General features: G+C 39.2%; 1 protein-coding gene across 5 annotated transcripts in view; it reads right to left on the reverse strand.

Annotated features, from left to right (window-relative positions):
* LOC117411825 (actin-binding protein WASF3-like) overlaps positions 1–26,827 on the reverse strand; it is a 43,012-nt gene that overhangs the window by 9,123 nt on the left and 7,062 nt on the right. For 3 of the 5 annotated variants that reach the window (XM_058989074.1, XM_058989072.1, XM_058989073.1), the window contains 5 exons: positions 10,785–10,947; positions 9,606–9,740; positions 5,254–5,407; positions 4,400–4,517; positions 1,083–1,193 (listed from right to left, as the gene is read on the reverse strand). In XM_058989074.1, coding sequence (XP_058845057.1) covers positions 1,083–1,193; positions 4,400–4,517; positions 5,254–5,407; positions 9,606–9,740; positions 10,785–10,917 — 651 coding nt within the window. In that variant the 5' untranslated portion in view covers positions 10,918–10,947. The remainder of the gene's footprint in view (positions 1–1,082; positions 1,194–4,399; positions 4,518–5,253; positions 5,408–9,605; positions 9,741–10,784; positions 10,948–26,827) is intronic. The other 2 variants (XM_058989077.1, XM_058989075.1) reach the window with 1 other exon arrangement.

A 26,827-nucleotide genomic window follows, 5' to 3' on the forward strand; every position in this document is an offset into this window, starting at 1 on the left:
TCTTTCTCTGTCACAGACTCTTCTTTTAAAATGAAGCCATCTCACTGTTCTCTTCGTGTAGAATGCGTTGTCTGCACTACAGGAAGATCGAGGAACAACACACCAGTGGTTCTCATTCTCTTCAGATGACTGCCACAAATCCGATTATTGCCTGCATTTACTTGTGTATTTAATACCTTTTTGTACAATTCCAGTTCAAAAAGTAATATGGTAACAACCACTTATTTTTTTACTTTTGAAGTAAAAAAAATACAGTGTAACTCTGCAAAAATGCATACGAATAATCACTTTACATAGGTATACCCTAACATGGACTTACGATGCACAGGAGTTACCCCTAAAGAAAAGCCATATACGTAATTTCCTTGTGAAATAAGAATATTAATTGGAAATAATTGGGGAAAAAAACAATAATGTGACCATATCAACCAATACCTGATTTGGTACATTATTAAGATAGTGAGGTATATCACTAAATTACAACAAGAATAAAAAGCAATGGTATTTTTTATTGACAAAGGCCCTGTTCACAACATTGTAAGGACTGTTTTTCTAAGGACTGTTTTTTCAAAGAGAGCCTATAAGAGTCTCCTAGATCAGGGGTAGCCAACCCTGGTCCTGGAGTGCCGCAGGGTCTTCTGGTTTTCGTTCCACCCGAGTTCTCAGTTACTTAATTGAACCAATTATTTTCTTAATTGGTCAACACTAACATGTTTCCTAGGTCTTTGATGATTTAAAGAGACCCAGAAAACCTGCAGGATTGTGGCTCTCCAGGACCAGCATTGGCCACCCCTGTCCTAGATTGAACAGCACTTTGAAAATTAAACGCCTAACTCTCTCAAACAGTTGAAAAGCGGTTTCATGAACTGCAAATTGAATTGAATTAAACAAAACAGTCCTTAATAAAACTTTCCCTGAGGGAGTTCATCTTTCAGCAGAAGCTAAGCAGGATATATTCTAATACTGCAAGGTGTCAATGGGCAATGTTTCACTGCACTAGCACTGTGAAGCTCAGGGTTTACCCTCGCTCTATATTTATGAACAGTAGTAAACAGGTGACGAGTTCAAATCAAAGGTCTTACTGGGCTGTATAGGGTGCTTCTGGACGGGGTGGCTGTGGGCTGGCTGCCAGGCTGCAGTTGGCTCAGCCTGGATTTGGGCCTAACTGGCTCTGCGGTGGGCTGGCTGCCTGTCTGGAGGAGAGGGAAAGCCTACTTGGTTAGAAACTCTGTGGAACTGCCCATTACAAGACAGCATAGGAGCACAGCGACCGTAGCAGCATCACCAGCTTGTTAGCCAGAGCTCGATTGGAGAGCACTGGCCCTTCTTTATTAAAATGAATCTGCATCACTTTCATAAAAAAAAAAAAACGCAGTGTAACAAAAGGATACTTTTGTATAAGACGGGTAAGTTTGTCCAAAAATGAAATATCTTTAATTCAACTACTATAGGGTATATTTGTTGAAATGTTTTTTTCCATGTATATTGAATCCTATGTTGACCCACTGGAGCAATTTTGCACATTTTTCTTTCTCTGCATCCATTTTCTTTTTGTGAACGTCAGCTTTAAACAGCTCCAGTCTTCAGGGTGTTATTTAGCATAAGGATATAAGCTAAATTTAAAATACGTTATTGTTTTAAGATGGCGTTCATATTAATAAATGGATGCAATGTAGGAAAAATTGTCTAAAAATGAACACAAACGGGCCAACACAGGATTCTATAGAGATAGAAATGGGCCGATAGACAAGTTCATTTCTGCAAATATACACTATGATAGTTCCATTAAATCGTTTCCATCGAAAATATTTTATTTTTGGCCATCACTAGTAGGCAAAATGACCATCTTATAGACCCTTGTCCTTGAGAGGCTCAACTTGAAGGTCAAAGAACTACAAAACATTTCCAGTAAATCTTACTGAATTTGTGTGTTACAATAATATATACAAAATGTATTGATCTCTCTTTGAAAGAATTTCAGCTCTGCACTTCGGACACCACAGGATAAGCTGTGATTGGTTCCTGAGAAGTAGAGCCAAACTAGAACTTATCTGGGGGTTTCAATTCTAGTAAAACACCCAGAGGCATCTGCACAGTAACCAACGGATGCTTTTCCAGTGACTTCAGTCAAGTGAGCTTGTGGCAGAACTATCAGACACAAGCACCTTCTCAGCAGTTGCCTGACAGAGCGACAGTCCCTTTGAGGCTCTGGAGCTCCAGGTCTGCATGCACTAATCTAGACAGGCGTCGTCGCTGTGGATGCCTGCATTGTGATTCAGGAAACTTCCCTCTGAAGTGCCTAATACATATACATGAAATCTAAAGAGAGACTGGAAACTAGATGAAGTTAAGCCCATCAATGCATGTCCCTTCTTCGCACAGCACTTCCCCTGTTAAAAATATTTAGTAATTTAGCCGTTTCCCTGTGTTTTTCCATGATTTTACTATGCATTTACCACAGTTTACCATGTTTTTAATATGTTTTGAGCTCTCTGTCCTTTACCTTGCTTACCTACGCTTTACCATACATTCAGTATGCTTTACTACACGTTGCTATGCTTTTACCATGGTAAACTTTTATAAGGACTAGGACAGTATCTGTTTTATTTATTTGTTTAATATGTTGTAATGAGCGTTGTGTGACGGTGCCTCTGGCTACAGACAGCATGTATGAGGGAGCACCAAAGGTCCCTCAAAATATCCAGAAAGTGCCAGGCTTGCCACTCAACAGACATATTTTAGTTTTTTTTTTCATTGTTTGGGTGCAATATGCCTCCACACATAGTATATAGTCACAGCAGCCACATACATTGAGTGGAAGACATAACTCTCCTATATTTTGCTGGACCTCTAGGGTGTTCTCATACAAAACTGACACTTGGTCCCTGGACTCTGTTCTGGTGTCACCCCCATAGGCATGATGTTATTGCATTTGTCTGGTTCAACAATGACGACCAAATCGGTTCACACAGAGTGTATTGTATACACATTGACTCCTTTAAAGCCTGTTGTCTGAGTTGGATAATTGGCAAATCTTTATAGCAATTAACCATTTCCCTTATATGAACTGAAGTTATATTAGCAGCCCTATCCTATCATACCCCATACCGATTATTAAAAAATTAAAATGCTGCTTCTTGCTACCTACTCACTTCCTGTGATGTAGGTAAATGATGTGACACCTTTGCACAGGAAGTGATTTAGCACCAGGAAGCAGCAGCAACTTGTAATTCTATAGAGTCAATATTTGCATACACCCAATTTAAGTAATAAAAGCATGCATAGATAATGCTAATATGAGGTATGAAAATACATTTTAAAGCACTATTTTTAGGCTCAGTACTAATATCTCCCTCCTAACATTCAGACTGTGCTGTTCAGGGTGGCATTATTAAGCTCCACCACTGTATACATCCCTAAAATCTCCCTGATTGAACACTGAGAAAGGTGTGATAACCATACAGAAACCATAACATACCTCACCTACTATTAAGCACTGACTTACTGTGCCAGCACACCGCCTGGTGAGGTACAGCCCATGCACCCTCATTCCAATTTCCTTCCATAGTAGACTCCAAAGCTGGCCCCAGCTCCCTGGTATATATAAAGGATACTGAGTGATTGGAATATGCTTTTTCTTCGTCGCAGGAGGATGTCCCAGGAAACCACAAGTCTTGACAGGGGCGAGCTGTTTATGTCATGTCATTCTCCTACTGCAAATTAAAACCGTCTACCACGAACGATCTTTCCGATATTCTGTTTATACCACAAACATATTTTTTAAATAAACAGAATAAAATGTGTTCATTTTTTTATATTAAATCAATTAATTCAGGGATTATTTTACCTGGCGGATCTTTACTTCATTTTCAACAGACTATTCTTTGACGCGGATTAATTTCGAACCGTGTTTATGGACTCTACGCAGCCGTCTTTTTAGATAGACCCTTGAGCTCAGTCTGTCAGTTTGCAGCCACTCTGTTGTTTTCTAATGTTACCGGTGTTAATGAAGGGGCTACAGTCTGTTTGGATAAATCAGGCAGGCAGATCAGTAACTGGCATTTCATGACTAAACTCGTTCTCAAGGAAATTGGAGTCCAAATCAAAACAACAATAAAATCTGAAATGATTTCAGACACTTTAAAGTTGTAAAAAGATTCTATAAAACGATATGTGGCAGTATTGTTTGAAGTACCGAGGCCAAGCTCCATCCTGAAGTTCAGCATCACACACCACTTGATTCGAATGTAATCAAAAACACATTCAAAACTAATCCCAGTAAGCATGTTATTCCACTTATGTTATCCCACTGATGTTATCCCATTTATGTTATCCCATTTATGTTATCCCACATATCCCACGCTAGATATACCCACGCTTGTGGTAAAAATATATTTACCTTCTGTCTCCGTTTTTCCTTCCTCTTGTCTTCTGTGGCCTGCAGCATCTTCTCCTTCCACAGGTTGAAGAAGTATGAAGGATCTGTGTAAAACTTCAGGCCGTCTTTCTTGTCATCTCTGCACAACACAAGTGTGAGACTCCATCAGTGTCACTTACACTCCAGGCATGTGTGCAACAGAAGACAGGCATGTGCAGGGAATGGCCACTGCATTAGGAGCCTAGTCTAAGGAATACTGCTGGTTGGGTAAAGGACCATTCCGGGTCTTTGTGCCAATCAGATCCTAAAGGAAGGGTCCCTGCATCAAATATTGAATAATGCATTCCAATGGAGACATTTCAGTTTTGACTACATTTGCAGTGTAATGAATCGACATCTCAGTACATTTAATTGAATGGAGTCAAGGGCTGAATGCGAACCGATAACCGAAAGTCTTACCATTTGACTAACCAGCAAGCTCTGTCATTGAGAGGCAAGTACGTGTGTTATGCTGATGTCAGTATTATTAACTCAACAGCCGCTAGGAGGAGATCCATTACAGTAAACCGTAGATCAAATGTTTGCTTTTATGTAATAGGCTAGGTGGTGGCACTCTGAAAGGGTTTTAATCCATAGCCTTTCATTCACTGAGTGGCCTTGCTTTTCTTACATTGGAAACCCCCATCCTTCATGGAAGCAAGCGGCTTGATCTGACAGGAGATAGTGACACTGATTAACTTTAACAATTATAATCAAAACAAGTCTGTGTAAAATGTGTTAAGGGTTTATTTCTGCTGATACACACAGTAAGCATGGAAAATGGGTCCTATTTTATCACACTCCTAAGAAATCTAATACTGTGTGTCCATGCTCACCTGTATGGGCTGAGGATATTGAGTGGAGGAGGCTTGTCACAACGCTGGTATATCTCCATCACTGGGTTGGGAATAGAGGCCCGCGAGACCACCTGCTGGTCCTGGACTGTGGAACTCTTAAACGCTTTCCTCATGTTGATGTCCTGAAGTGAAACTGGAAAGGAAAGAGAATGCTGTGTAAATAAAGAAGGGCAGTGACACGACACAAGAGAAACAGCACAGCGCCACCTCTTTATTACACTATCTGAGAGAATGCTGTGTAAATAAAGAAGGACAGTGACACGACACAAGAGAAACAGCACAGCGCCCCCTCTTTATTACACTATCTGAGAGAATGCTGTGTAAAGACGGGCAGTGACACGACACAAGAGAAACAGCACAGCGCCCAAATTTTATTTTATTTTATGTAGCTATAACAAGTTTATGTAGGTATAACAAAATAAACTCACTTCCTGTGTTGCAGGTAACAGGACCCCCTTTACCCTTACACTTGCATTGTATGCTGCACATAGACCACTGTGGGTACCTATAATCTGTAACACAGGTAGTGAATTATTGCAGATGTGAATTTATACAACTGACTGGATAAAGCTATCTGTTAACACACAAGTTGTTTTTCTGAAGTGGCATAACCTGTGACATAAAAGGCTATTCTGGTTATAGAATGTTTTTAACAATTATTTTTATTCTTTTTTTCCCAATTTGGAATGTCCAATTATTATTCAACCTGGCTCACTGCTGCAACCCCTGAACTAACTCGGGGAGATGAAGACGAGCACTCGCATCCTCTGAAACTAGTGCCATCAGCCGTCCGCTTTTTTTCACTCTGCAAACCCGCCGTGCAGCCATATCCAGAACTCCAGTACAGGCTGGCCTGCAGACTGCAGGGGTCCCTGGTGTGAGGTGAGCCAAGGACTCCCTAGCCGACCTAACCCCTCGCCGCACGGGCAGTGTTTGGCCAATTGTGTGCCGCCTCCCCCTGGGAACTCCCATCCACGGTCAACAGTGGCATAGTTTGGATTCGAACCGGCGATCTCCAAGCTATAGGATGCATTCTACAGCGCCTTTATCGGATGCGCCACTCAGGAGCGAATAGAATGTTTTTTTAATATTTAATTCTCAGTGATTAAAACTATATTGTATGGATCATTGACAGTGGACAATACAGAGACAGGACCAGGGCTAATTTCTTAGATTTATGACGATCTAAAAAACTCGATTGCGCCTGGATAGGGTAGCTATTGTCGACCTCTGTTCTGTCAGACTCTGTGTGAGTACCTTCAATTGTCTATGAAAAGGGGCCGTGCCGTACCCCACATATGAAGGTGTTGGCTTGGCAGCATTGTCCTTTTATGCCTCATTTCAAAGGGTCACGGGTGGCTTGATAAAGTGGGTTAATCAGGAGCAGCTACAAAATATTAAAAGGGAGTTTTATGACATTGCTGGATTTCCCAGAGTAATGGGAGTCATCGATTGCACACGTTGCACTCAAATCACTAAAGGAGCAGGTGATTTGTGATGCATCCTACAACATCTGGAACGCATGTGCACATTTCCCTGGCTCCTGTCATGATTGTCACATTTTGATACAATCCGCTGTTTAATCATTTCAGAGACCCAATACACCAGATGATATATTAGTAGTTCAGTATTGTAAGACTAATTAGATAACTCAATATTTGTAGTTATGACAATATTTTAGCCTTTTCTATACATGTGGTTATGAATGATATTTATTCACTTGTTTTAACCATTTGTAACCTAATAGAATGTGTGTTCTATTGCTAAAATGATATTGCGTTATTTGCACCCAGTGCAATGTTACTACCAAGAAATGATCAATGCAATCGTAGCCTATCTGAACTCTGGATAAGTACATTATATAACTGACCTCTACTGTGGATTTTATTTAAATTATACAAATAAAAACTTGAGTAAATAATTAAATCTTGCCATTGAAAACAGCATACTAGATATAACACTGATGTTTGAAAAATCCCCCCGATGTATCATAGTGCTTTCCTTTTTATCAAGATATTTCCATTTCTTTTTCACATTTGGGTCAGATTTATTGAGCCTTTGTTACAAGTACTGCAATATACTGTAGCTATTTGGGAAGGAATGAAAGTCACTTAAGTTGATTATAATTGCATTCATTTTCATTATTGAAGTGCCACTGTATGTGTACGCAATAAGCTCTGAAAGACAGTTATATAGACAGTTCATCGCTTGCACAAAGAATATGAAAATGCAGCCATTACAAAATGAAAATGAACAAATTGACAGCAAACTCCATGACACACAGGGCTCAGTGTTGTTCAAGTCTCCAGCCTTCGTCTACATTCACAGTGTCTCTCCCTCTCAAGTTCGTTGTGATCAGTGCTTTGATGGGAGTCTGTTATCCTCTTTGTATGTAAAGTGTCGTCACTCATTCTAATTCTATTCGTGGTAGAATCAACAGCACTCCAGGGTTCTTCTTTTGCTTCTACAGGTTCAAGTCCCTCTGAGACACAATGGGCCTGATTTGATTGCTTTGCATCCCTTTGAAAGCTTTATTAAACGCTGCTATGCTCCGGGGCTCCCATTTGCAAATAATCAATTCCTATTGCATTGGGTCACATAGGTGCTGTTTGCCTGCATTAAGTTCTATCAGGTTAACACCTGTTAACAAGTTGGGTGTGTTGCAAGTATAATGACATCACACATGCGTTTACAATGAAAATATAGGATAGTGGCACTAGTATTCCAGGGAAAAAAAACACTAGACCCTTATTTTTTTACCACAGTGCTGGTTTACAACAAACTTTAGAGTTGCAGTTTGTGGTAATAAAGGTGGAGCTATACTAATATTTTGGATGTCACGCATCATGTAGTATGAACTAAATACACACTGTTTTAAGAAGGGTGTTACAACGACTTTGCAAGATATCAGAATGATATTACACAAACGCTCCAACTGTAGCTACCTAATCACGGTCCCCTGGGTGTACAACATGTAATGAAGAAATCTACTTGTCATCCTAGCTTCTCTCTCACTCTCTCTGTCCCTCTCTCTCTGAGAATGGTTAAGTGTTAATATTTTGAAATGCTTCTCTTAAGTTTCACTTATAGCCCAACACAGATTTCGAAAGTGGTTGTAGCAAACAAAACAAGTCCATAAACCTTACCTATTTTCTTCTTGCTGTTTTCGGTTTATGTATTTGAAAACTAGATGTCTCATTGCCTAAGCTCAGAACTGCACACGCTCTACATAGAAATGAGCTGAAGACTGCAGCAAGGGGTGAGGCAAACAAGACACCTGCAAAATGAACAATCAGCAGCATTCTGCAAGAAAGCCTACATTAACCAATCAGCTTATCCACCCCCGAACGTGTCGACAGTGCTGTGTCACTAATGAGTAAGCTCAGTACAGTATAGTGCACCCTCTTCTTTTCACTCTTTGACTGGAAATAATGTAAAATATTGAAAACAGTGCATTAGTGACGGGCCCTAATGCAGTAAATCAGTCTTTGACTGTCAACATGGACGAATTGTAAATAAACCAAATTAGGGAATTATGGAAGGAGCACTGTATTATATTCAGATTGAGAGAAATGTTTATGTCCATTAGGAAAAGGGTTGTCACTATTGGTTAAGGCTGCCTCCTAAACATTGCCAGTTTGAATCTCTTGCTGGTCTTTCTGTTGCACTACAGTCACACACTGACTGAAAGACAATTGCATAAAAGCCCTGTGCAATCCCTAATGGTATGTGCATTTGTAGCTGTTTCTTTGTGTGCGTCTCTAAGATGCATTGCCCTCTAGCCACGCCCCTTTCACATATGAGTTAGTATTTCCCTGCTGGGGCAGGTGAAATATAAATACAAGGTATTACTGTGATACAGTAATTCCCCTTTATATTTAGAACAGGAAACAATACTTTATAGCTTTCATTTAGCAGACCATTGGCACAAGGTGAAATATGTGCACATGAACGTAAATAAAAAATACAACTGCGTAGAAGAGGTTAAGAGAGTAATCATGTTAATAAAGCTCGATTTAACGAGTATGCAGCTTCACATGACATCTCCCTTACTGGTCTATGGTGTTTCAATCATTCTGGCGGGTTGCTTCCATGCTGCGGTATGCTCATTTTTTCTCTAAATCTGACTTTACCTGGCTTGCTTTGAGCTTGTCTTGAATAATTTGGGAAATGAACAGCCTTCTCTATGGCCTAATGTAATAACTCCCCTCACCTCCAGAGAGCTTCACCATGCTTCACAAACCCTACCCCTCCAGAGAGCTCCAGTATGCTTCACAGACCCTCTTACCAGCCACAGCAGCCTTTGTCTTAGCTGCTAATTGTTGACCTACCTTCTTCCACGGTGGAGTCAAGCTGAGTGACTTTTACAGCCAGGAGGTCGACCCTGTCCTGAAGATTATTCATCCTCATGCAAAAGCTGTTTGCTTCATTGAAAAGCTCCCCAAATATATCTTCAGCATGTCTACCTGCATCAAACACACACATACAAAGACATTGTTTCATATGGTCTGGCGCGCTTCAGAAAACCCCACTGGACATCTTTCATGCCAGAGCTGAAGTCATTCAAAGCTGCAGAGTCCCACATTGCCATTCAATCAGGTACTGAGCTATGAATCCTGGATGATGTTTACCATATTCTTCCATACCCTGCCCTGCAGCCGATTTCATTAGAAAGCAGACCTTGATGGCTTTCCAGTTTGTTAATAGTGCAAGAAATGTTTAATGGATTATAATGCCATAGGACAGAATCAATTTTAGTTTTTCAATATTCCTACTAGGAGTATAATATAATAATAATAGTATAATATCTTTATTTTTATAAAGCACCTTTCATAGTGGACCACCATCACAAAGCGTTTTACAGAGGTAGGCTGTGAACTATGCATTATATGTAGAGTCACTTACAATAGGACATTGATTTAACATCTAATCCGCAGGATGGAGCACAAGGAGGTTAAATGACTTGCTCAGGGTCACACAGTGAGTCAGTCAGTGGCAGAGGTGGGATTTGAACCGGTGACCGTCAGTGGCAGAGGTGGGATTTGAACCGGTGACCTTCTGGTTACATGCCCTGGACTTTAACCACTGTTAAAACTATATTAAACTGCTTTGACTTTATCAATGTTCTAAATTGTCATTTATATGTCAATGACTTTTAACCTCAACTCCATTGGAAACCGCAAGCATCTCAATCATGTGAGATTAGTTGACTACCAGTTTCTGAGGTTGACTGTCACTTTTATATAACTAGTTAACTAACTGACTATTCGGTGCTACCTCTAGTTCATATTGATTTACTACAGCGATGCAGAAAATATTTTCCTCTATACTTTGAACAGCAGACGCTATAGTAAATGAATTTTAATTTGGAGAAATTCCATCTAGCTAACAAAAACAGCTAGATTTGTTTTAAAATCTTTGTTGTGAGATCCTAATATGTGTGAAAGTTGCTAATGCTTACAGTATGTTAGTAATGCACAGTACAATTACAAGGAGTTGTATGTACTTACTGAGGCTGCCCAGTTGCTTGATGATGGCAGCCAGAGTGCTGTTAGTGACACACTCCAGCTCACTAGTGACCCCATTTGGCAGCGCCCCCCTGCACAGGTGACGCGGTTCGATATTCCTCTTCACAAGAGGCATCGTGCCACGCAGCCCCGACTACACAGTGTCCTGGAGAAAGAGAGAGAGAGAGAGAGAGATGATGAGAACTCGTACATGCACACTGTACTCACTGTACTACAAGTGGAATCTCTATGCCATTCACTGTCCAGTGATAAGACAACACAGTACAGCTTAGTAACAAACATCACACAGGATTCCATTCACGACACAGCACACTGATTACAGCCTGCTGCTGAATGACTGATTCCGAAGGGACTCAGCACACTCTTCTATTAAAACCGAGGAGCATTAAAAAGGCCAATGCACTTGTCATATAACAGCTACAAGAGGACTTAAGGAGTGCTTCAGGAAACCACTGTCTCTCTTGCTGGTATAAGAACCACACTGTTTATCATTTATTGAATGTGGGGCATTGAATGCATGCAAATAATTACATAAAATAAATTAATAGATATGACCATTCATACAAAACTCTACTTTTTATTGAAACATAGTGTATACCATTTAAAATTGCAATGAACTGTATGATAATTTGATCCATCATACAGAGGCTTACAGCCTGAGTGCCAGTCATGTTTATTGTTGATTTGATTACATTTCTTTTTTTTTTTTTCCAAACCTTAAAGGCACTGACCCAAAAAACACTCTTCCAAATTGAATCTTGCAGTTAAAACAGTGATGCATGCTTAAAAAGGCATAAAACACCATGGGCTGCAACCTCTCAGGGATATGTACCATAATATACAAAGACCATACTAGCTCTGTGCTCTTGCTAGGGGCTGCATTGCTTAAGAGGAGTGTGTCTATTGCAGTTTGGTTGCTAGTCTTCCTATCTAATAATGGCTGTGTTCAGATCACTTAGGTTCAACACAAGAACAATGATTGGGACATATTTTCAAATTAATTACTACAGTCTTTAATTAACTCCTATTTTTTTTTTTAAAACACCTGATAACTAGAACCAAACAACGAAGTAACATAGTCTAAGTTCTCTTAAGCACTCTCAAGGTGTTTATCATTTGGTAACATGAATAACATTTTTACTCCTTTCAAAAAATATGCTTTTTTTTTATTCAACACAGTACAAGTTTAACATTTTTCTGGTGTGAAGACGAAGTCAAGTAGACAATTTGACTACAGTTAAGTAGACTTGTTCCAGCTGTGCCTTCTTCGGTGTACTAAGTCACGTTTTTTTTTCTTCCCTGGTTGTTGTCAATCTTCTTTCTAGATGGAGGTATTTTTGGACATTTTGTGCAGCCTTTTCTTACATGAAAAGGGCAACGTCTCTCCATAGTGGCATTTTAGACAGACAGCCTCCGTTCCTAACTGAAGGTCAGCTCAATCTATAGATAAGGAGCTCATAGGAATTGAACTCCATTCTATGAAAAAAATACTCAAGCAGGCTGTTTTCCTAATTAAATGGGCTGGTAATCATAAAGTCCTGATATGAGCGGTTTTACTTTTTGACTTTGGTTGCTGCTTGATGCACTGGATTTAAATAAGTAGTCTCTCCAAAAAAAACACAGAAATAGAGTTACAGAATGTATAATTTATTACAGAAGACTACAGAAAACTGCAATAGAAGCTGTAGCACTAATTTGTTCCAGTTCTATTCTATAATTGAGAATTTGCCCTAGATAATGCTGCAGCAACAGAGTTGTGTATGAGTGATGCTTCAGTGTCAGTGGGGAGTCTGGATTTTGTGTCAGAAATGCGGAGGTTTGTAAGATTGCCATCAACCATGAAAACTAAAGTGACAGAGGCATTAAAAATTACTGCAAAAGACAGGGCAAGAACAGATCTACATGTATTTAACTGATTTCAATTACTTCTTTGGTAATAAACTGTTTTAAACATGTGTCTTTCTTCCATATACAGTAAATGCTGAAAAACTATTTAAAAAAAACTACTGCATAATTGTGCAAGTGCTTTGCTGAAAATAAGTTTTCCTCTTTGCAGATTTTGCAACTGAAACGTAAGCTTAAATAATTATAATGCAATACTATAACCAAAGCCTTTTATTTTTTAGATTTGACCAATTCTGACAGAAATATTTCCGGGTTTAGGAAAAGCGGTAGGTTGTCACAGCGATTTTCAACTAGTTTCAAACATTCCAGGATGCATTTGGAAGATTGATGTAAATAATGGAGTTGTTTTTGTGTAACACAAGGCTGTCTGTAGTGCTACAGACAGCCTTGTGTTACACAAAAACAGGCTGTGTGGTCCAGTGGTTAACGAAATGGGCTTGTAACCAGGAGGTCCCCGTTTCAAATCCCACCTCAGCCACTGACTCATTGTGTGACCCTGAACAAGTCACTTAACCTCCTTATGCTCCGTCCTTTGGGTGAGACGTAGTTGTAAGTGACTCTGCAGCTGATGCATAGTTCACACACCCTAGTCTCTGTAAGTCGCCTTGGATAAAGGCGTCTGCTGAATAAACAAATAATAAATAATAATAGTACTCCTATAGGTTCAGCAGCTTCACATGGACATCTGTTAGTATAACACAGTGAACCATTATTACTGAGAACCTGAGAAATGAATTATATCCTTATTAGAATCCCTATTAACGTCAGTGTAAATGACTAATTCATATACGCAAATGGCTTTATAAATATCTTGTCTGTCAACAATAATATGTTTACATGGACTATTTGAGAAAAACAGAGAAACATTTTATAGCAATACAAATTAAAAAAATGCTTACAGCAAATAATACGGCAAATTGTATGAACACAATTATAGCAATCCCCATTTTAAATGGTTCTATGGCAGTGTAGCAGCACACAATCAGTGAGCACAGGCACTGCTGTTAAAGCACTGCCCATCACACTAATACAATGTGATGAAGCAGTCCTTTGCCACAATGCATTACCCTAATGCAGTGTGGCATCCTCTGAATTGCAGTAGCAAGCTCTGAATCTCACTTGCTACAGTGAAAAAAACTCCCTTGATAAATTCCATTCAGCTTTTTATCCTTAACACCTAGGATTTTTGGTTACCTTACTGTTTAATTAAAGATTTTTCACATGCATTTTACCATGTGTGACTATATGTTCCTTTTCTCTTTCTATTTTAAATGAATTGCACGTGTGGCCTATTAAAGTCATGAATTAAATTAGACACTAATTTGCCTATTTTGACCGCAAATCAAAACAACAGGAGCAATGGGGTGTTGTAATAAATGTTCACACTGCTGTGTCTGAACGGATATGAGCACGGTCCTTTTTGACACTGCATTCATTTCAATCAGTGTTTGTTTGAATATTCCACTCTCTGTCTCAGTGCTTCAGTAGTTCTGGAGTGTCAGTTTCTCACCTTCTCGCTCACCTTGTATTTCTCCAGTGGACAGTGATCTCAGAAAGGAAGGAGTTTATTTCACATGTTTAACAAACAGAAAAAAAATGTGCTCTTTCACGTCTCTTTGACTTCTCGGAGAAATGCTTGATTATTCTATTTTCCTCTCATTTAAATATGTCTCAAATGTTTCTCCTAAATCCACTGTTGGAGAAACAAAAGGAGAAACAAATGAGACGTACAGTACTTCAGAGCAGTAAAAGAGAAATACTTCAAAGCAACTGTACCCATGTGCATCAAACAAGATACAAGAGAGAAAGACAAATCTACCCACTTCATTCATTTTAATTATATACTTCACAGTATACTGGAATATAGCTGGAAAGACGTTCATATCCACATAATAACATTGAGCAGTTTTTTTATCTTAAAGTATTTGATCTCAACGGAGAGAAACAGCATATGGGTTCAAGGTACTGTTTATTATGTAGATATGAATATCTTAAGAAACATATTTATATGCAGTGTTATGTAAATTGTGGAGGATATACAGTGCCTTGCGAAAGTATTCGGCCCCCTTGAACTTTGCGACCTTTTGCCACATTTCAGGCTTCAAACATAAAGATATGAAACTGTAATTTTTGTGAAGAATCAACAACAAGTGGGACACAATCATGAAGTGGAACGAAATTTATTGGATATTTCAAACTTTTTTAACAAATAAAAAACTGAAAAATTGGGCGTGCAAAATTATTCAGCCCCTTTACTTTCAGTGCAGCAAACTCTCTCCAGAAGTTCAGTGAGGATCTCTGAATGATCCAATGTTGACCTAAATGACTAATGATGATAAATAGAATCCACCTGTGTGTAATCAAGTCTCCGTATAAATGCACCTGCACTGTGATAGTCTCAGAGGTCCGTTTAAAGCACAGAGAGCATCATGAAGAACAAGGAACACACCAGGCAGGTCCGAGATACTGTTGTGGAGAAGTTTAAAGCCGGATTTGGATACAAAAAGATTTCCCAAGCTTTAAACATCCCAAGGAGCACTGTGCAAGCGATAATATTGAAATGGAAGGAGTATCAGACCACTGCAAATCTACCAAGACCTGGCCGTCCCTCTAAACTTTCAGCTCATACAAGGAGAAGACTGATCAGAGATGCAGCCAAGAGGCCCATGATCACTCTGGATGAACTGCAGAGATCTACAGCTGAGGTGGGAGACTCTGTCCATAGGACAACAATCAGTCGTATACTGCACAAATCTGGCCTTTATGGAAGAGTGGCAAGAAGAAAGCCATTTCTTAAAGATATCCATAAAAAGTGTTGTTTACAGTTTGCCACAAGCCACCTGGGAGACACACCAAACATGTGGAAGAAGGTGCTCTGGTCAGATGAAACCAAAATTGAACTTTTTGGCAACAATGCAAAACGTTATGTTTGGCGTAAAAGCAACACAGCTCATCACCCTGAACACACCATCCCCACTGTCAAACATGGTGGTGGCAGCATCATGGTTTGGGCCTGCTTTTCTTCAGCAGGGACAGGGAAGATGGTTAAAATTGATGGGAAGATGGATGGAGCCAAATACAGGACCATTCTGGAAGAAAACCTGATGGAGTCTGCAAAAGACCTGAGACTGGGACGGAGATTTGTCTTCCAACAAGACAATGATCCAAAACATAAAGCAAAATCTACAATGGAATGGTTCACAAATAAACATATCCAGGTGTTAGAATGGCCAAGTCAAAGTCCAGACCTGAATCCAATCGAGAATCTGTGGAAAGAACTGAAAACTGCTGTTCACAAATGCTCTCCATCCAACCTCACTGAGCTCGAGCTGTTTTGCAAGGAGGAATGGGCAAAAATTTCAGTCTCTCGATGTGCAAAACTGATAGAGACATACCCCAAGCGACTTACAGCTGTAATCGCAGCAAAAGGTGGCGCTACAAAGTATTAACTTAAGGGGGCTGAATAATTTTACACGCCCAATTTTTCAATTTTTTATTTGTTAAAAAAGTTTGAAATATCCAATAAATTTCGTTCCACTTCATGATTGTGTCCCACTTGTTGTTGATTCTTCACAAAAAATTACAGTTTCATATCTTTATGTTTTGAAGCCTGAAATGTGGCAAAAGGTCGCAAAGTTCAAGGGGGCCGAATACTTTCGCAAGGCACTGTATTCAAAATGGCATAAAGCGGGTCCAATTTTAGCATTCTGATTATTTCTCTTTTGTGCTTTGTTTGTTTCAGGAGTTGCTCAGATGTATTCCTCTTTTACTGGTTTCTGAAACATGTCTCATTGGGCATAAGGATGTAAAGGGTTAAACGTGAAAATCAGTCCAATTTAAAACAAATACAAAAGAAAAAGACAAAGATGACTATAAATACCAAATGAAGTCTACTTTCCCACGGAAAATGTGAATGACATGACGTCTACACAGATGGCTTAAATGTTTAATCTGCGTAATTCTTGAAATATGTCTCATTTGATTCTCATTTTGTTTCTCCAAGAGCGGCTTTAGGAAAAATATTTGAGGCATACATCAGAGAAGAAGCATGCATTCTCAAACATTCCCAGAGAAGCGAAAGAGACAAAAAAGAGCCTGTTTACAGAGCTTCAAATACAAATTGAGAGAATTCGAAGTGGATCAAAATACAAAGACACCAAGGCCAGGGAGGGGCTCCCTGGACAGACCTGCCTCACAATCAGTTGCAATGTTGCACAGCATGCAAGCAGACTGCAGATCCCAACAGCTTTCATTTACTGCTTTGTCCTGTTTCTATGCAAAGATCTGCAAACGTAACTTAATCAGCATAAATGTGTCCTTCTTTAGAGGTTGTTGAAATGACCAGTGACCAGTATTTGAACTACAACAATATTGTACAGACGTTCCCAACAAATACTTACACATTCCCACACAACCACTAATCTACACAGCACCTAACACTGCAAAAAACAAGCCCTGTGCCTACTAACAATACCCTAGTAACTACAGCATGACAGTAAAGTTCATGGTGCATCTAGTCTATAAAGCCTTTTTTCTGTTGACATTTCTGTTTAAATGTAAAAAAATAATAATATTATCCCCAATATTTGAGATAAACTAAATTATATATAGATATGTATATACTGGACCCTTAATGCAAAAATGACTCAAAAATTACAAACGACTCAACGGAGTATGGAAAGATGCATGCTGGGAATAACAAGAGGAGACAGAGAAAGGAAGGAATGGATAAGAGCGCAAACAAAAGTATGCAATGTTATTATAAGAGCGAAAAAACTTAAATGGCAGTGGGCCGGACATGTAGCAAGAAGAATAGACCATCACTGGACCAAGGAGATACTAGACTGGATCCCAAGAGATATAAAGCAACCAAGAAGAAGACCTTCAGGAAGATGGCAAGATGAAATTAGGAAACACGCTGGAGCAACGTGGATGAGAGACACAGCAGACAGGCTTTTGTGGAAGAATCTTGGGGAGGCTTTCATCCAGCAGTGGATTGAAAAAGGCTGATGATGATGATGATGATGATGATGATGATGATGATGATAGATATATATATATATATATATATATATATATATATATATATATATATATATATATATATATTGTGAAGGGTTTTAGTCCTTCGGGTTCTTTTCCAGCACTTAAAATGACCCAGCCACACACAAAACTTGATTTTTAACAGCGCTGTTGCGCTAATTTTTTAATAGTCACAAAACAAACACCTAGCTCTGTACGAGCACTAACTACACCTCAGGAACACCCTGACTACCAGTGGGACAGCTAGGCTGTTTCCCCACTACACAATAAACACCACACAGGTTTCCTACAACGTACTTTTACCTTACGACTGCTGGGAAGCAGAGTACCTCTTCCTGCCTCCTTCTACTCAGCAGCCTAGAACAGACTGGCTGCTCTCTTTAAATACCCTCTAATTTACAATGATCACCAGGTGCAGGGGATAATTAAATAATAAAACAAAACAATTACAACAACCAATGTGCATTTGCACATGTTTTCTGCAGGGAGTATTTTAACCCCCTCCCTGCTGTGTTACAATATATATATATATATATATATATATATATATATATATATATATATATATATATATATATATAACAAAAAACAAGCACTGAAATGACATCTATAATCTTGTGGTTTGTAAACATGAAGTAAATGGGATACGCTATTGATGCAAGATGGCAGTGAAACGTTAAATCATTTCTGAGCAGACAGATCTGGTAAACGTATTAGAGACAATAGAAAGTGGTTGTGCACTCTTGCAGACTGGGAAGAATTCAGAATCACTGCAGCCACACACTCGGAGATTGGGCTATTCTTTCTACAAGCTGTTTACATTCTGTGATGGTGGCTATAGCAACACACAAGAAGACTCACATGCTCTGCTACCCACTGTGACAATAGAGGAGCTAAAGGAAGGATTCTTCCATGCACGGTTGCAACGACCGCTTGTATTCTACTGTTCCACTTCCCATCTGAAAAAAATAGGGCAGCTCTCCCTCCAGGGCTATCATTTCCAGATTCACATCTATTTGAATCCCCCCCATCAGCATAATCAGAAACACAAACAAGCTTGAAGTTAAAAAGCGTGTTTAAGTCTTTCCATATGATGATTAACAGCTGTCTGAAAACATCACTACAGTATTTGTAATGTCCTCAAAACCTCCTCTACACCATCTGCCTGGTCTGCAGATACCAGGGCTGTTTGCTTCTGTTTCATTTCCTGAACAGAGACATGTTTAGCATTTAAACTTGAAAGCACATCCATTCATTATGACGGTTTCAATTGGGCATCTTTTAAAGAAACACGTGTTTTAGCAGACATGTATTTCCATTTTAAAAACTGCAGAACAGGAAAATAAAAAAGGTCAAGTTTGAGCTTAGACATTTAAATATGGCCAGCAGTAGCAGACACAAAGCTGAAGGGTAAGTGTTCGCAAGTTACCTGGTGAGGCTTGATTATAAATTCATAAATGCAATGCTTTGGATATTTGGGTGGTTCCTTCTATACGTGACACATAAGATGCATCTTATTAAATTGTGACAACTTTATATATATAACTGCATGGGTATAATTACTCATATAGCAGGATAACTGCATGATTGAAGGTGTGTCTCTATACTAATATTAGCTGAAACAAACTTGAGTAAATAGTGGTAATTATTGCATTTCTGCATACTGTAACAACAGAACCGAGCACCAAATCCCTGCAACATTACAAAGCAAGTGGGTGAAAGAAACTATTACACTTCAGGATTTGAAATTTAGGGAGGCTGTTAAGTACAGTATTTACATTTCTGTAAACAATGGTTGGTTGCCATGGCAACGTCTTTGCACTTCCTGCCACATGAGAAAATTGAAAAAGCTGCTGTTGTATAACGTGTGTGGCTGCCATCTTGACGTGTGTGTTTTGAACCAGGGTTTTGCGTTGCTAGGGAACGTCACACTGTGGCTCTGTACACGTCTGTGGTAACCCTTGAAGTCAAGGTGTTCCTAATTCACATTTCAGACAATGTTCATATGTGCAGTTGGTGTTATGTTGGTGTATGTGGGATCTAAATGTTGAACTCCACAGTAGTTAGATCACATTTGACCCCACAAAAATAAAATATTTCCTTTTATACATTCATTATATGCATTTGTAAACTTTGTGACTACAGTTTGCTCTCATGCCCTAATTTAGGGTTACAGGGCAGGGGACGTCTGTGTATGGTGGAACAACAAAGTGATCAGACAGAAGTTGAAAGCTGAGGTCCATTTAAGCTCTATGAGTGTCAAAATAACCCATACACAACAATTATATACTGCTTTATTATTAATACAAGTTCAACATCCAGCTATGTATTTTTTTCTACTCATTACCAACATTTATTTAGTCCATTGTCAATTTAATTGAGAATACCGTGAAGTGGCTGAGGGACGCAGGCGTTTGTGATGTCACTGTTTGGAACGGACTCTGCAGTTGAATGGAATTCTAAGAGGTCCCTCAGGTATGATTTTTTTGAAGCAGGTGACGTCAAGCGTGCTGCTTTGAAGAATACAGCACGGTAAAAACAGAAAGTGCACGGGTGATGAACAGGGTTTCTTTGTGATGTGTCGTAGAATACGGAAGGTGAAAAGAGCACTCTGATTGGCCTCATAAGCAGTAACAGAAAGATATTTTAAAATCCAAATTTACTGTACTGTGCCAACTCTAACTACGTTTAGTACTCTGGGACTAAAACCTTTTCTCAACTTGTTTATTCCCAAGCGACCTTGCTGTACATACTCCACTGTGAGTAGGTAGCCTGGCACAAAAAAGTATTTTTTTTGAAGAGCGGTTAGATTAGATACCAGCTGACAAGTCATGCTCTTTTCCAATTGAATTGATTGTGTCTTTTCTGTGGCGATGGCGAGGATGTGGCTTTGCTGCGGTGTACCCTCTCAAGCATTAGTGCCCCTTTGTCAGACTCCGGAGACTGACTCATTAGGAAATACTTCAGATTAGCCAGTAAACAGGATACTTCAGTGCCCACAATACCAGATGAAAGAAAATGATTCTGCCCAGCTTGTTATGTTTGTGTAATGGGCTAGGTGTTTGATAAAGGGGGTCTGTTTTAATGATCTAAACAAATCCTAAAACCAGCATCCTAACATACACCTGGGGATATCACTTCAGTGTGTTTTTATTGTATAAATCATCCCCAGGGGCAACACTGGCAGGGTATATTAGAGGCATCAGAAAGTAACTTTACAGTACAGTCAATTCAGATTGCTGCTGGCCCAGTTGCTCAACATATTACTGGCTACTGTATTAATTAGTAGAGACAATAAGGTGCTCAAGTCACTATGTTTTCTGGGTAAAGGATAAAATCAGCTAAATTAACATGCAGATTATTGAGTTGTGTTTTTGTTTGGCGGCTATTGCAGGTTGCAGGTATTACGGTAATACAATTGAGCTGCGTGGAAACTTAAGTTGCAGTGGAAGCACTCAGAACCTGAAGAGTGAATGTATAGGTGAATACAATATTTGTCTATAAAACAACAGCTTACCAGAACTCCTAAAGGCTGTGGTAAGTGCACATCAGGGACACATGGACAGGATTGTTGCAGAACAGTGTGTGGTGTGAGAGGAATGTTTACAAGCCATCTGTTTCTCTCCTAGTCATAAAGCCGACCCTGCTGACAATCTGCATTCGTTTTCGGAATGGGTGAATGGGTTGCGGGAGCTGATGACGCAGTTATTAAATATCATTGAACAGTGACCATTTAAAAAAGGATGACTAGATAATGGGGGCATCTCAGTGCTGGAGATCATAAACTCATGACTCACTGATAGTTTCATACTAGACCCGCTTACTATGTGTCAGTGGACTTGTGTATTTTGACAGTGCAGTGAATACATGGCCTCACTCTGTACCCTTATATCAGGGTCTACTTTAACAATCTACTGTCCCTAAATATATAATCCTGTATTCTTACAGTTAAACAGCAGCAGTATGTACACCCCTCCTTGCATTGCTGATATTCCAGAATGGCTGAATTACGTTTGAATAAAAACATGTGAATCTTGCATTAAACACAATGGAGACTGCATTAAATACTTTTACAACTGTTTCCATCCCACACAGATTTTAGAGGAAGTCCACAAAAGCAAACACCAGAGGAGAAAGAGAACTGACAATGCACTGAAGGGACTGCCTACTCTAAGAGGTCTCTACGGACAGGTGGGGATCTTTTCAGCGGCTGTCTTCCGACACCAATTCAACCAGATGGTAAGTTACTGGCACTTACTATACTTTTTTAATGTGACTTTTTGGTTGTAGTATCAAACTACAAACGCAGTAACATTGTATCCGTTTATCATCCGTGATTAGATTGCAAACATTATTTATTACACTTTGCTCTGCTTTTACTGTTGGGAAGCTTTTACAAGGGTTGGAACCCTGTTTTTAAATATGCTTTACCATACCTCTCTGTACAATGCTTCCCTATGCTTTCACTGTTGTTTATTACACTTTGCTGTTACTAAGGGGAACTTTTATAAGTGTTAGCTTACCCTGGTTTGTTTTTTATTATGCTTTACCATACCTCTCTGGGCTTTACACTGATTGCCTATGCTTTACCATGCTTTCACTTTGCTGTATTACACTTTGCTAGGCTTTTACTATGGGAAACTTCTAGAAGGGAAATACCTACAGTACTGTGCAAAAGTTTTAGGCAGGTGTGAAAAAATGCTGTAAAGTAAGAATGCTTTCAAAAATAGACATGTTAATAGATTATATTTATCAATTAACTAAATGCAAAGTGAGTGAACAGAAGAAAAATCTAAATCAAATCCATATTTGGTGTGACCACCCTTTGCCTTCAAAACAGCATCAATTCTTCTAGGTACACTTGCACAAAGTCAGGGATTTTGTAGGCATATAGTCAGGTGTATGATTAAACAATTATACCAAACAGGTGCTAATGATCATCAATTCAATATGTAGGTTGAAACACAATCATTAACTGAAACAGAAACAGCTGTGTAGGAGGAATAAAACTGGGTGAGGAACAGCCAAACTCAGCTAACAAGGTGAGGTTGCTGAAGACAGTTTACTGTCAAAAGTCATACACCATGGCAAGACTGAGCACAGCAACAAGACACAAGGTAGTTATACTGCATCAGCAAGGTCTCTCCCAGGCAGAAATTTCAAGGCAGACAGGGGTTTCCAGATGTGCTGTCCAAGCTCTTTTGAAGAAGCACAAAGAAACGAGCAACGTTGAGGACCGTAGACGCAGTGGTCGGCCAAGGAAACTTACTGCAGCAGATGAAAGACACATCATGCTTACTTCCCTTCGCAATCGGAAGATGTCCAGCAGTGCCATCAGCTCAGAATTGGCAGAAAACAGTGGGACCCTGGTACACCCATCTACTGTCCGGAGAAGTCTGGTCAGAAGTGGCCTTCATGGAAGACTTGCGGCCAAAAAGCCATACCTCCGACGTGGAAACAAGGCCAAGAGACTCAACTATGCACGAAAACACAGGAACTGGGGTGCAGAAAAATGGCAGCAGGTGCTCTGGACTGATGAGTCAAAATTTGAAATATTTGGCTGTAGCAGAAGGCAGTTTGTTCGCCGAAGGGCTGGAGAGCGGTACACGAATGAGTGTCTGCAGGCAACAGTGAAGCATGGTGGAGGTTCCTTGCATGCTTGGGGCTGCATTTCTGCAAATGGAGTTGGGGATTTGGTCAGAATTAATGGTCTCCTCAATGCTGAGAAGTACAGGCAGATACTTATCCATCATGCAATACCATCAGGGAGGCATCTGATTGGCCCCAAATTTATTCTACAGCATGACAACGACCCCAAACATACAGCGAAAGTCATTAAGAACTATTTTCAGCGTAAAGAAGAACAAGGAGTCCAGAAAGTGATGGTATGGCCCCCACAGAGCCCTGATCTCAACATCATCGAGTCTGTCTGGGATTACATGAAGAGAGAGAAGCAACTGATGCTGCCTAAATCCACAGAAGAACTGTGGTTAGTTCTCCAAGATGTTTGGGCCAACCTACCTGCTGAGTTCCTTCAAAAACTGTGTGCAAGTGTACCTAGAAGAATTGATGCTGTTTTGAAGGCAAAGGGTGGTCACACGAAATATTGATTTGATGTATATTTTTCTTCTGTTCACTCACTTTGCATTTTGTTAATTGATAAATATAAACTATTAACATGTCTATTTTTGAAAGCATTCTTACTTTACAGCATTTTTTCACACCTGCCTAAAACTTTTGCACAGTACTGTATATGTGGCACAACATGTCACATTCACTATGTGGCCTTGCATCCTATTGACAAAACCCCACAAGTGATGTCAAAAATATGAATTCAGATCTGTTACCCAAAATGCTACAAACTATAAGCCCCTCCTTACATCTCTCCCAATTGTTTCTGCCTGTACTGTACCCAAGGCCTGACCCCCCCTCTCAGCTTCCCTTCCCTCGTGCCCAGCTGTCACTCACTCCGCTGGCTTCATGCCCTTCATGCTACACAAGGTGTCCTGCTGTTCTTCTTGCTAACCAGGCTGAGGAATGCCTTGTCAAAACATTCTGAGAAGAAAAACATGCCACACTGGCCTGCACCATGAGTGGGGCTTCAATCTACAGTCTATTTATTGATCTAAACAGTGGCAGGTCTTAATACTACCATTCTTAAACTCTATCTAACGTTAGCTTGTCCAAGATTAGTGATAACCAGGGTTTGTGAAACCAGCCATTCATTATCCATGACTGATACACACCCAACAGTGCTGCATTTAGAAATACAAAAAAGAAACTTAATACCATTCTAACATTTGAAGACATTGAAAAAGCCTTCTAATCTAAATGTTTGACACTGATTTTTTTGTATCGTTTTTATTCAATTAAACACTATACTAATCCTAATGGTATTTCAGCCTGGGTGTTTTATTGACCACTTAATGACATTCCTGCATACAATAAAATACTGTGAAATAAAGTCTGCAAGAAAAAAAAAAGGTATTGCAGTTTTATGGTGGCGGTATGTTCCACCATTGTTTAGATCATTAAAGTAGACTCCACTGATATCCTCAGCGTAACTTCTGAAACTTAAAAAAATACTGTTTCAAAAGATCTGCCCTTTTCGAGTAGGATAAACAAGAAGCGTGATGGTTCTGGGTGGCTAACGCAAAAATAATCAACAAACAATGACTGTCATTCACAGCCATGTGTCTTCTCAGGGGCAGATCAATCAAGTCACAGCAGGATTTTTTAAAACCATTTTACAGCAGCAGGGAATCAACGTGTATTTCATCAACCCCTTATCCTTAGGGTGAATCCCTGGATAACCACAGCTAGGATGTAATCCAGGGTTATTCCTCAGGTCGCTAAAGAATAGAACTCCAGTTTATTCCAGTGGGATATCTCTTCAAATAGAATCCCATGCTAAAAGCACAGCAAAGTGTAGTGAAACAATGGCAAAGCACAGGCAAGCATTGTAAACCCCACGGTGGTTTGGTAAAGCGTATTGAAAAACGTGATAAACCACGGCAACAATTTACTGTGGTAAACTTTAAAGGGATAGGTTGATAAAATCAACCTGAACTTTTCATTCGTGATTTATATTAACCAAACAAATGCATTTGTGGGACCCTTTTTAGATTTTTGTTTTAAAAGTTTTAAAATACATACATATTGCTAAAATATTATAAACAATCATTAATAATATTTTAGGAATGTTTGGAAACAATCTCTGTAAATCAAGAGGCTGTGTGGTCTGGTGGTTAAAGAAAAGGGCTTATAATCAGGAAGACCCTGGTTCAAATCCCGGCTCACTCACTGACTCACTGTGTAACCCTGAGCAAGTCACTTAACCTCCTTGTGCTCCGTCTTTCGGGTGAGACGTAGGTGTAAGTGACTCTGCAGCTGATGCATAGTTCACACACCCTAGTCTCTGTAAGTTGCCTTCGATAAAGGCATCTGCTAAACAAATAATAATTAATTTAAGTTTTTGCATGCACTGTATATTGTCGAAATTGATATTGACAAATATTAAGCTGTTTTTCTCCTGATTTTCGATATTTCTCAGTGTTTATATTTTATGCAACATGGGGAAAATACTGTGCGTTGTGAAAAAGTGATACGCTACATTTCACTGTTTAATGAGACGGTGTAATCTCAGACTGGAAATAGACATGAAGGAACATGATTTGGAAGCAGACTTACAGTTTATTTCTGTTTTGTAGATGTTCCTTCAGAATAAATGCAGTGCCAGTTTTGCACTGGTGAACTGTGGTCCAGTGCTCTTTATTGAGTGGTATGCAGTGCAGTGCATTAAATTGGTTTGTAAAAAAACGTTTTGACAAAAAGTCTTCAGTGCATCCATACCTCAGATAGTTAGCACCTATCCAAGGATCCCAAAGCGCTTTACACACAAAAAAAATGAACAATTAAATCATGAAATTAAAAACAGAATTTGTCAAAACAGAAATTTAAAAAGAGATAACAAATTTGGTTTTAATTGTAAAATTAGAAAAACTAAGATAAAAAGCTATTTTGTAGAAAAATAACAATTAAAAGAGTCTAAAACAAAAATGTAATACAACTGAATTTTTTTTTTTTTTATGAGGTAAGTACCTGTAATTATCACACTATTTAGTAAGTCAAGGTTAGAACTGAGGCTAGAGTTAGGCGGATACATATGAAATGTTTCAAAATGACTAGTTTCTCATAACAAGGATCCTTAGTGGCAATTGTGATTGTGTGTTTAAAGTTGTAAAATGAAACAATGCAATCAAAATAATAATATATACATATATTTTTTAAAGTGCAGTATTGTGAAAGAAAACATCTCTCCAAATACTGGCCATCATTTACCAAGCTACATTCTCACAAAGAAATAAAACTACCCCCAACCCCACCCATTTACACCTGAAACTCAGGCATTAATTACAGTTCCCTAAGCCAACTTTTCCCCCACTAAAATCCAAACTGACGCATCTCTGATCCAGTAATTTTGTCCTTCTTCAATTGTGCAGCTAATGACAAGCTGCTTATGTGGATGCAGGATATTTTGTATACAAAACTGAGGTTTAATCAGGCATTTACCCACA

The sequence above is a fragment of the Acipenser ruthenus genome, chromosome 16, assembly GCF_902713425.1.
Source record: "Acipenser ruthenus chromosome 16, fAciRut3.2 maternal haplotype, whole genome shotgun sequence".
Taxonomy (NCBI): domain Eukaryota; kingdom Metazoa; phylum Chordata; class Actinopteri; order Acipenseriformes; family Acipenseridae; genus Acipenser; species Acipenser ruthenus.